Consider the following 12,008-nt stretch of genomic DNA (forward strand, 5'->3'; position numbering starts at 1 on the left):
GAAAAGAATTCTTTATCGGCCAAGCATGGTTGGGACACACAAGGAATTTGTCTCCGGTTCATATCAGTGTACATACAAGTAATAAATCATGATCATAAGCTCGGGTTTACAACACGACAGAGACGCGTAAAAAAATGTGCACTCATAGTCCTCAGCTTATGACAAGTGAGCCCAACATTTCTGTTGCTGTGTGAGACAGCTGTTAAGGGAGTTAAGGGAGTTTTAAGCTGTTAAGGGAGTTTTGACAGGGAATGGGTGGGGTTTTTACTTGCTATTTTAATATTTGTAATTACTGTTTTTAGTTGGGCATATATTTAATCCTTTTTAACTTTTGTATTGTATTTTTTATGCTTGCCCTGTTCACCGCCCTGAGTCCTTTGGGAGAAGGGCGGTATATAAATAAAATTATTATTATTATTATTATTATTATTATTATTATTATTATTATTATTATTATTATTATTATTATTATTATTATTATTTTACTTCCCGATTGACTTGGCTGGTCAGAAAGTTGCAAAAGGTAATCGCGTGATCCTGGAACACTGCAACCGTGATAAAATGAGCCACTGGCCAAGCGGCTGAAATTTGGTGTGATCCCAGGGAGGCTGCAATGGTCGTTAAGTGTGAAAAACGGTCACAAGTCTCTTTTTTCACAAGTCTCTTTTTTCCAGTGCCGTTGTAACTTCGAACAGTCATTAAATGAACTGTTTTAAGTGGAGGACTATCTGTATTCCCTGCCCCGGAAGTGGACAATAGTTTTGCCGACAGCACAGAACAAGACTCTTAATTATCTAACCGACTAAAATGGAGATGATGAGGAGAAGGAGAAGAATGGAATATCAGAGGTATATTCAATTACCCTGTGAGGTTTTTTTTAACACAGCAATAAAAAGTCCTCCAGCGGTGTATATAGAGAACCTAACTTCCAGAAGAATCTTAAAACAAAGTCACTCAGAAATCTGGATTCTAGGCCAGCATCACTTTGGTGTCCTAGGTGTGGAATTTGACACCATGCCATCACACAGGGCTTTTCTTTTACAGCCATGGGGACCCCCGCAGAGGAAAAAGCTCCTCAATAAAGGCCAAACTGGAAAGATTCTTAGAAACCAGGAACAGCCCAGTGGCTTCATGGACTGGATGGAAGTAAGATGGAGATTGATGCAAACAATCCCAACTGGAAACCTTTTTAAAGGGACAGGAAGGAGTTTGGGAGGGGAACGGGTTTTCATCGGCTGGAACAGCAGAAAGTTACACTTCTCTTTCAACATTTTCCAGAAAACCCACCTCTCACGGCACAGAAAAAAGAGATTATTTCACATGAAGCCTCAGACAGGTAGGTTTCTCCAGGTATTTAGTCCTCGACTTATAGTAATTCATTTAGTGGCTGCTCACGGTTAGACTGGCAATGAAAAAAGGGACATTTTTCACGCTTATGACCATTGCCAGCCTCCCCATGGTCACATGTTCAAAATTCAGATGCTTGTCAGCCGGTTCCTATTTGTGACGGTCATAATGTCCCGGAGTCACGTGATCTGCTTTTGCGACCTTATGACAAGCAAAGTCAACAGGGGAGGCCAGATTCACTTTACAACCAGGTTTCTAAGTTAACAACCGCAGCGATTCCCTTAACAAACTGTGGCAAGAAAGGTCGCAGGGAAAAAAAATGGGGCAAAACTCATTTCACTAACGTCTCGCTTAGCAACAGAAATTTTTGGGCTCAAGGACCATCCTAAGTCAAGGACCACCTGTATGCCTGTTTTTTTGTTGTTGTTGTTGTTTTTCCCCCTTCGGCGAAAGGGTTTAGAAAGCTGACGATGGTGACTGAAGCTGTTTGTTCTCAGCGCAGCCCTTCTCTGACGAAGTAGCCCACACTGCACCATTTATACACGTGGGGTATAAATATCCCTTGCGTAAACATCAATTACGGTAACACGAATAAGCTTTCAACCCTCAAAAGCTTCCAACATGCAAAAACGAGAAGGATGTTTTGCAATCCGCTGGCATTTTCTTCTGCCCACAGAAGCAGAGTACACAAGGGGTGGGTGGCCTTTGGATCTGAAGCACTGGCTTAGTTTGGCTGCAAGACATGGCCAGGGAAAGGTGAGGTGGTGCCCTAAACAGGTGACAGGTAATTGAGAGAGAGAGAGAGAGAGAGAGAGAGAGAGAGAGAGAGAGAATGAGTGAGTGGTCCACACTAACCAAGGAGAGAAGCAACCTAGAACGAAAGAGAAATTTCCTGACAGTTAGAACAATCAATCAGCGGCACAACTTGCCACCAGAGGTTGTGGATGCTCCAATGCTGGAAGTTCTTAAGAGACTAAAATGGTATAGGGTCTCCTGCCTGAGCAGGGGGTTGGACTAGAAGACCTCCAAGGTCCCTTCCAACTCTGATATTCTTCTATTCTTCCTTCTTTCCTTCCTCCCTCCCTCCCCCACTGGAGGTTTTTAAGAAGAGATTAGACAGCCATTTGTCTGAAATGGTATAGGGTCTCCTGTCCGAGCAGGGGGTTGGACTAGAAGACCTCCAAGGTCCCTTCCAACTCTTGTCATTCAACTCCCAATTGCTGGTGGTCACACTCAAAGGGATTTGAAAAATAACTGCAGTAGAACTTTGAAACAATTATTCAAAGTTACTAACTAGACAATTCCCATTTCTCCCCCCCCCCCCACGGTGCTATCAGTGCAAAGCCTGCTCGATTGCCATGGCAGAGAAGGCATTGTAAAATTGAGGTTTTTTTAAACTCGGTTTCCACTCTCTCTATATATACACTATATACTTATCCTCTTCTAACTCCATGAAAGAGGCATTCAGGCAATGCTCACAATGTTGCTGGCTGCTCCATTCTAATCCCACCCCGCTTCTCCCTGCCCGCCTGGATCTGAATGCCCTCCGCAGATGTTTTACGATACCCGAGCTATTTCATGTCTCTTTGAGTTGTTAAGCGAGTTCGGCCCCCCCATTTTGCGACTTTTCCTGCTATGTTTGTTCAGGGAATCGCTGCTCTTAAAATTCATAACACGGTTACGTGAATCTGGCTTTCCCACTGATTTGTCAGGTGGTCACAAAAGGGGATCACGTGACCCCAAGATACTGCGACTGTCATAAATGTGAGTCAGCTGTGAAGCATCCGAATGTAAATCACCTGACCATGGGGGATGCTGCAACGGTGGTACGTGTGAAAAAAGATAAGGCACTTTTTTTCAGCGGCCGTGGTAACTTTGAACCGTCACTAAGCGAAATGTCCCCCTCTGCTTCTAAGGCAACTTTGTTTTTTTAAAGGTACAGAATTTTTTTTAAAAAAAAACCTTGCACATCAAATTAATTTTTAAAGGCCTGGCTGGAAAATGGGTTTCTGTAGATTTCTGAAAGGAAGCAAGAGCGGAGGGCTTAGCCCAACTCCTCAGGGGCTGCATTCCGGAATCCGAGTGCGAAAGAGAAGACATTCATTGCAAAGCCAGGGCAAAATATCCTGGAATTTTTTTTTTTTTTAAAAAAGATGTTTGAAGCGCCCGCTCTCAAAAACCAGTCCCTCCGTGTGCTCAGCATCTGAGAGACCGTGCAACAAAAAAAAACAACGGCGCATGGAAATACGGTGGGAAAATTGGCAGAAGGAAAAGCAGCCGTGAAAGAGTCTGCTTGGCATCAATTAATCAAGCCAGTTCAGTTGCCTTCTCAATACAGCCTTTTAAGAATGGTCCAGTAAATCAGAGGTCCCCAACCTTTTGGGCACCAGGGGGCCGGTTCTGCATGCCGCCTGCATCCCATGGATGGGGTTTTGCTTGTTTGTGCGGCCCGGTACTGGTACCACAGACCAGGGGTTGGGGACCCCTGCAGGAAATGCTTGCTTACCTACTTAAGGGAAGCCTCACAGCCACAAAAAAGGTCACCCACAGCACTAGACCTCCACAAGGAGCATGGAAACCCCCCCACCACCACCAAAGCAGATGCAAATTACGCACTTAAGCACCAGAAAAAGTGGCTTTGTTTTTCTTTAAAAAAAACAACACATAGCTACCCCTTGGCCTTTGCACGCAGCAACTTTTGTGCAACGTGCAGGCGGTACCCAACTCAGAAATGTGGTAGTAAATATGACCGGTGCACTGACTTGAGGCACACGCAGATTCCGGAACTGAGTAGACCAAAAGGCCTAATTGCACCGAGGAGGAGCAAAATACTCTTTCCAGTTGCATCACCCGGCCTGCTTGTTAATTGCAACACTTCAAAGGCTCTTTCAGCCACTGAAAAGCACAAGTTATTCTCAGCCAGGCTCAAGCTGTCGGTGTGAACTGCAGACAGAACTTGCGAGGGGAAACAGGAGAGGCTTCCTGGAGTCTATATAGACAGAAAGCCTTCTTTCTTTCTTTCTTTCTTTCTTTCTCTTTCTTTCTTTCTCTCTTTCTTTCTTTCTCTTTTTTTCTTTCTTTTTCTCTTTCTTTCTCTTTCTTTCCTTCCTTCCTTCCTTTCTCCTTTCTTTCCTCTTTCCTTTCTTTCTCCCTCCCCTCTTTCTTTCTTTCTCTTTTTCTTTCTTTCTCTTTTTCTTTCTTTCTTTCTTTCTTTCTTTCTCTTTCTTTCCTTCCTTCCTTCCTTCCTCTCTCCTTTCTTTCCTCTTTCCTTTCTTTCTCCCTCCCCTCTCTTTCTTTCTTTCTTTCTTTCTTTCTTTCTTTCTTTCTTTCTTTCTTTCTTTCTTTCTTTCTTTCTTTCTTTCTCTTTCTTTCCTTCCTTCCTTCCTCTCTCCTTTCTTTCCTCTCTTTCCTTTCTTTATCCCTCCCCTCTCTCTTTCTTTCTTTCTTTCTTTCTTTTCTTCTATGCGCATTTCCCCTTGCCTAATTCACAGTGGCAGTCAGGAGCCCCCAAAAGTTTCTCACTTCTGCTCATTAAAAAAAAATGCAAAGGAGCTGCTGCGTTTGTGTGTGTGTGTGTGTGTGTGAAGGGGGGGGTAGAGGAGAGGGCTTAGGAAAGGGGTGGCTCACTTCCCAGAGCTCACTATTATGGAAGGCTCGGCTGCAGTCAAAGGCTGATTAAGGTTTCTTACCCTGTTTTCTGCTTCACCAAAGGATCCCCCCCCCATATCTTTCTCGCTCAACTACCTTGCAAGGGGGGGGGCTGACTAAGAAAATAAAACAAGGAGACCAACTCCTTGGTGAAAAGCGGCACACGCAGGTAGTCCTTGACTTACAGTTCATTTAGTTCAAAATGACAGCACTGGGAAAAGGGGACTTAGGGCCATTTCCCACAACAATGGTCGTGGTATCCTCGTGGCCGGGTAGTCGAAATTTGGACGCTGGGCAATTGGTTCATAGTTACGGAGGGCCGCAATGTCCTGGGGTGATGTGACCACTTTTACAGCGACCTTCTGACCGGCAAACTCAATGGGGAAGCCAGATTCACTTAACAGCCGTGTGACTCACTGAACAACTGCAGCCATTCATTTAACAAGCAAGGTCGTCAAACGGGGCCAAGCTCACTTCACCACAGTCTCGCTTGGCAACAGAAATTTTGGGTGTGTGTGTGTGTGTGTGGTTTCCCCTGCGGTCGTAAGTCGAGGACTGCCTGTAAAGGAAAAAAAAAGGAAACTAACGCCCAAATACGGTGCATGGCTTTCCCTGTACAGCTTAAGAGCCACATCTAAGATGACACAACAAAATCCAAACTTGCGAGCTTCAGTTGCATCCCGGGGGGGGAGGGGTGTGTGTGTGTGTGTGCAAATTTTGACTGACCTGTTTGAGCTGCTCGTCCAGCCTCCACGTTGGTCTCCCAGAGGAGGGGCCGGAATAGAGCGAGTTGGGGGCTTCTCTCCCCACTTCGTCCTTTCCTTGCAGGCTCCGCTGGACCCCCAGAACTGGGAGAAGCTTAGAGGAAGGAGTCACTCTTTGGTTGTGGGAAACCGCTTTGGAAGCGTGAAAGTATTTCAGAGCGGATCGCGCATCCTGGCCAGTCCTGGGAGCACTGTCCTCCAGATCACCGTCTTCTGAATTTTCCTCACCTTCGTCCTCCTCCTCCTCTTCTTCCTCCTCCTCCTCGGAGTTCAGAGCACTCTGATCAAATGTCCGAGAAGCCCCCAGGGCAGGGGGCACTCTCGCCGAAGGTCCAAGGATGGGCCCACTGGACACTTTGCCGGACGCGGCAGCCAGGCCAGCCTGCTGGACCGTCATCTGTTGGGGGAACTGCAGCTGATTCTCTCTCACCTGCCTCAGCGGCCGGTCCCTGGACTCCATGGGCTGGTGCTGCTGCTGCTGCTTCTGCAGCTGCTCCACAACTGCCTCCAGCTTCATCCTGTTGTTAACATGGCTGGGTGGAGGAAGGAGTTCGGAGGGACGCGGCTCCAGACAAAGCCTTCGCAGGATCTGAAACACAAATATTGGCCTGTAGAATTACTTCTTTCCACCCACCCCCCTCCTCACCCTGCTCCAAGGGGCTGCAAAAAAAAAAAAAAAAAAAAAAAAAAAAAAAAAAAAAAGCAGACGGGGGGGGGGGGAAGCCGAGGCGGAATTCACGTTTTTTGCTGAATTCCAAGCCTTCTTTGCAAAGGGAATGACTTCCTCGTCTAAAACCCAGTCCCAAATCAGCCTCGGAAATGACTTTTATCGTATGTGGACGCAAGACCACTTTCTGCCTCTCACCCTGCCGTGTTTTTTCTTTGAAAACATCTTTGACACTTTCTCTTCATGCTATGCAAATACTCGGTTCCTGTATAATCCGAGCAGAATAGGATTACAGCCCAGGGAAGGGGAAAACAAAAAAACAACAAACCCAACACACACACACACACACACACACGCCCCAATGTCCACCAATTGTTGTTCTGGCATTACACTCTAAGAAAGGTATGCAGAAAGATCTTTATTCAGAAATGTCTTCTAGAGGCAACTTTCCCCCCCCCCGCCTTCGTTGCTTTCTTCTATGCCAGGGGTTCTTCAAACTGGGCCCTTGTATGACTTGTGGACTTCGACTCCCAGAATTCCTCAGCCAAGCACGCTGGCTGAGGAATTCTGGGAGTCGAAGTCCACGAGTCATACAAGGGCCGAGTTTGAAGACCCCTGTTCTATAAGGTAAAGGTAAACGTTCCCCCGCACGTGCGTGCTAGTCGTTGCCGACTCTAGGGGCCGGTGCTCATCTCCATTTCAAAGCCGAAGAGCCAGCGCTTGTCCGAGGACGTCTCCGTGGTCATGTGGCTGGCAAAGGCGCACGGAACGCTGTTACCTTCCCACCGTAGTGGTCCCTATTTTTCTACTTGCATTTTTACATGCTTTCGAACTGCTCGGTTGGCAGAAGCTAGGACGAGTAGCAGGCGCTCACTCTGCTACGCGGCACTCGGGATTCGACCCGCCAAACTGCCGACCTTCCGATCGACAAGCTCAGCATCCTAACCCACTGAGCCACCGCGTTCTATAGGCTGCTGTAATTCCAGGAGATCCGCTTAGAGAGAGGGCTGTAAAGCCCTATGCAGGAGTGTAGAAGTCTAAGTGCAATTATTAGAATAAAAACGGGAGGTGGGGTGGCTGAAGGCGTACACAACATTCGGCGGTCCAATTCAAGAAACCAATGCAAACGAGGGGCCATCTTTTACTTTTCACAGTGGCAAAAGCTGTTTTCGTTCAGGCACTGGGAGGTGGAAATCAACCCCCAGAGGGAAAAAAAATATAGGCAGTGCAATTCAGCCCAAAGCGCCCAGCGCCAAAGCAAGACAGTTAAGTGAGTTTTGCACCACTTCATGACCTTTCTTGCTGCGGTTGTTAAGTGAATCGTGGCAGTTATACCTAATAACACGGTTGTTAAGTGAATCGTGGCAGTTATACCTAATAACACGGTTGTTAAGTGAATCGTGGCAGTTATACCTAATAACACGGTTGTTAAGTGAAGCTGGCTTCCCTACGGACTTTGCTGGTCAGAAGATCACAAAAGGGGGTGATCGCGTCACACACACACACACACACACACCGGGGATGCTGCAACCGTCGCAAATGCATGCCGGTTGCCAAGCTTCTGAATTTTGATCGTTGTGATCACAGGGAGGCTGCAACGGTCATGTGAAAAACGGTCGCAAACGGTCCCTTTTTTTCCAGCGCCCTTGTAATTTCAGTCGGCAAACAAATGGATGTACGTCTGTACATCGAGGACAAACCTACAGTGAGTTTGCAGATCTCGAGTGGCTGGCAAGAAGTAACAAGCAAACTCTTGCAGCTGGCAATTATGAGATCAAGTGTCTGTCCGCCATCTTCCCCTCCCCCCCCAATCAAAAAAAAAAAAAAGCAATTGGGAGTTTCAGATGTAATAACAAGTGTTAATGAAACCCGAGGCCTACTATTTGAAGGCAAATATAAGCCCCTGGTATCCCCCACCCTCTGCCATCGCGGTGGCACACCTTTCCCTTTGTTTGGGACTTCTGCCTTCCAGGTAAGTTTACTTTTCTCCCCTAGGCCCAAATTTTAATTTAGAAACACCACAGGGCACCGGATCTGCCATCTGCAAGGAGATAACGAATAAGAGGATAATAAATAATGAATGAGCTTGATGGTCAAAGGATGAAAGGCGACAAGCCACCCGCGATCATTAAGGGCGGAAATACATTGGGGGGTGGGGTGGGGAGAAATCATTATTGGAGCAGAATTTCCTGATGTGGTGAGAAACCCAAACTTGCAAAGCAGGGTAGAAGAATAATTCCCTCTGTTTTTTGGTTTGCTTTTGTTGTATCTGCTCCTCTGCCAGCAGAGAAACACTTAGCTTCAACCGAGATAAGATGCATAGCTTTAGCAAAAACAGACCCTCCAAAAGGGCAATAGGATATTTTGCTAAAATTAAATATGCCATCTCCAGCGGCAATAAAATAACTCCTCTGCTATTTTAAGAAAGACCGATTCATCAAGAATTTCCCGTGAGTCTCTTGAATGCTCTGTGAAACTAGATTGGAAGGTCGTAAGCAATCCTGTTAACACTGAGGATTGTTCCCGATTTTACAGTTGTTGTTTTTAAACTACAAAGACAACTCAATGCATGCGGGAACGTCCATCCCACCATTATTCTAAGGGCCACAATGGTAACAGCTAATAAAACTCTTCAGGTTTACAACACGACTTGAAACATGCTTAAATTACAAGTAGTCCTTGACTTATGACCATTGGTTTAGTGACCGTTTGAACTTATGATGGCACTGGGAAAAAAATCACTATTAAACTAGTCCTCACACTTAAAACCACTATAGCATCCCCACATTTACCAAGTGCCCAAAATGCAATCATGTGACCACCGTGCAAAGTCAAACAGCCCCACTCCCAAATGGTGGCTAGGACAGATTTTGAAGTTCTGATGGTTGAAATTGGGGGGTGGAAATGGCAACCATCAGAATTTCAAAATCTGGTCATAACTGTCTTTTGAGGGGGGGGGAGCATTGTCACAACTTTGCACAATTGCTAAGTCACCAGTCATTAAGTGAGGGCCGCCTGCACATAAAACCACCTACAAAATAGCTACATTCCTGCACTCCAGATGCACGTACATCGCAAGAGGTAAACTAATTTCCAAAGAAAATCTATGTGCACTTTCAAACATCCTCTCATTCCAACTCAGACAGCCTAAAGTGAGCTTCCTGGAAACCTCAATTGTGCAAGAAGTACATTTGCATATTAATAGGATTACGATAACATAGTCCCTCCCAGCACTAAGACTGTCTTTGTGCATAATGATAACCCACAGCTGAGTGACATGATACAGGCTGGCTTTGAAAAATCCCAAAGGCCCAGATCAGCCACAATTCTAAGTATGGACATAACTCAAACCAGCAGTTAGTTAAAAGAAAAAAGAAAATACAAAAACTCATAGCCATGTTTGGCAGGTAGGGGAACATGGAACCTGAAGGCTTGTCTCATCTTGTATCAACAATCCACAGCTTTTCAGTATGTCTGAATGTAACGGTCAGCTCTTTCATTGTAACAGGTTGATAAAGTTATGATGGACAGGCGGAAAAAAGAATTTCTTTTTTTATATAGTGGGCAACTGAAAGGGACTTAATTAGCAGCAGGTTGAAAAGGCAATTAATTATACAGTCCTTATTCTAGCAGCGCTCAAGGTTTACTCCCCAAAAGACTGGGGGGGGGATCAGAGGGCGATACTCTTCACTGTATAAGCCATGACTAAAAGCACTATATAAAGGAGGCAGAGTGTTTGCTGCCATCACCAACTGTGGCTTATCAATTTGGTCTAGTGGTTAAGGCCCCAGGTCCCAACTCGCTGGGAGACAGCGAGTTCTAGTTTTGCCTTAGACGTGACTTTGGGCCAATCACCAGGAGACAGCGAGTTCTAGTCCCGCCTTAGGCATGAAAGCCGGCTGGCTGCCTTTGGGTCACTCGCTCTCTCTCAGCCCAACCAACCTCACAGGGCTGTTGTTGTGGGAGAAAAAGGAGGAGGAAAGCGCGTTGGATAGGTTTGCCGCCTTGAGTTATTTGTGAAAATAATAAAGGCGGGATATAAATAAATGAATAAAATCTGGCGGCTTGACTCACAGCTCCCACTGCAGCAAAGAGGGGAGAGGAGGGCAGGAGAGCGCCAGGCTGGGGAGAGCTTGCAGACCCTCCCTCCCCCCAAACCTGGAGATGTCTAGTGCTCTGGACTACAGCTCCCATCCTTTTCACATCACAGCAAAGAGAGGGGCCTAGCAAGGAGCACGGGAAGCCACCGCAGCACCTCTGGCGGGCGCCAGGTTGGGGACAGCAGCAGCAGCAGACACCTCCCCCCCAACCTGCAGCTGTCTAGAGAGCTCTGGACTACAACTCCCATCAGCTTCCCCACCACATGGTGGGAGGGGAGGGAAGGTGAACCCATTGCAGGCACCAGGTTGGGGAGAACTGCAGCGCGCGCACACACACACACATAGACCCAAGGCTACCTAGAGCTCTGGACTACAACTCCCATCCTTTTCACATCACAGCAAAGAGAGGGGTCTGGCAAGGAGCACGGGAAGCCACCGCAGCACCTCTGGCGGGCGCCAGGTTGGGGACAGCAGCAGCAGCAGCAGACACCCCCCCCTCAACCTGCAGCTGTCTAGAGCAGCGTTTCCCAACCTTAGGAACTTGAAGATGCGTGGACTTCAACTCCCAGAATTCCCCAGCCAGCATAGCTGGCTGGGGAATTCTGGGAGTTGAAGTCCACGCATCTTCAAGTTCCTAAGGTTGGGAAACGCTGCTCTAGAGGGCTCTGGACTACAACTCCCATCAGCTTCCCCCCCACATGGTGGAAGGGGAGGGGAGGGAAGGGAAGAAGGTGAACCCATTGCAGGCGCCAGGTTGGGGAGAACTGCAGCGCGCGCACGCGCACGCGCACACACACACAGACCCAAGGCTACCTAGAGCTCTGGACTACAACTCCCATCCCCCCGCCCACCGCCTCGGCCCGGCTGGGGGTAGGGAGGCGTGCTGAGGCTGGGGGAGGGGAGGGCGGGCGCCGCTTGCAAGGCGTCTGGCGGGCGCCAGGTTGGGGGAGGCGGCAGGAGAGCGCCCCGGGGCCCTCCTCCAGAGGAAAGCCCGGCCCCGAATCCCCCTCCTTCCCCGCCGAACCTCACCTCGGCCTCCGCCGCCGCCGCCTCCTCGTCCTCCGGCGGGGTCTCCTTCGCGACAGGCGCGGCGCCCGCCACAGCCACCGCCGCCTCAGCCGCGCCCCCAGCCCCCTCCCCCACCCGGCCGGAAAGAGGGGCGGGAGGAGGGGACTCTATGGGCCACGCGCCGGAAGAGGCGTCAGCGGGCGGACCCATTCGCCACTTCCGGTTTAGTTTTGGGGTTGGTTTGCTTTTTGGCTGGAGGCCAGAAAGTCCAGGCTTTTGCGAGGGTGGTTTTTTACTTGTGCCTTTTTTTTTATAGGGCTGTATTGTACTGGTGAACGGGGTGCCACTCTATCCCTTCGTGCCTCGATGCCCCTTTTTCCACAGAGATCTCAAAGACAGAGCGACGTTGCAGTTGGCCTCCATGGAGGAAAACCGTTCAGAGCGGAAGTCGGGTTTTATATTGGTTATTTTTAC

At 48.0% G+C, this 12,008-nt stretch overlaps 1 protein-coding gene across 1 annotated transcript in view; it reads right to left on the reverse strand.

Annotated features, from left to right (window-relative positions):
* ARID3B (AT-rich interaction domain 3B) overlaps positions 1 to 11,658 on the reverse strand; it is a 32,559-nt gene extending 20,901 nt beyond the window's left edge. Inside the window, exons 1-2 of the mRNA XM_083371481.1 lie at positions 11,556 to 11,658; positions 5,722 to 6,348 (exon numbers count right to left, since the gene is read on the reverse strand). Of these exons, the coding sequence (XP_083227607.1) occupies positions 5,722 to 6,276 (555 nt within the window). The 5' untranslated portion in view covers positions 6,277 to 6,348; positions 11,556 to 11,658. The remainder of the gene's footprint in view (positions 1 to 5,721; positions 6,349 to 11,555) is intronic.
* Between the last annotated feature and the right edge of the window lie 350 nt (positions 11,659 to 12,008).

The sequence above is a fragment of the Vipera ursinii genome (assembly GCF_947247035.1).
Source record: "Vipera ursinii genome assembly, chromosome: 11".
NCBI lineage: Eukaryota > Metazoa > Chordata > Lepidosauria > Squamata > Viperidae > Vipera > Vipera ursinii.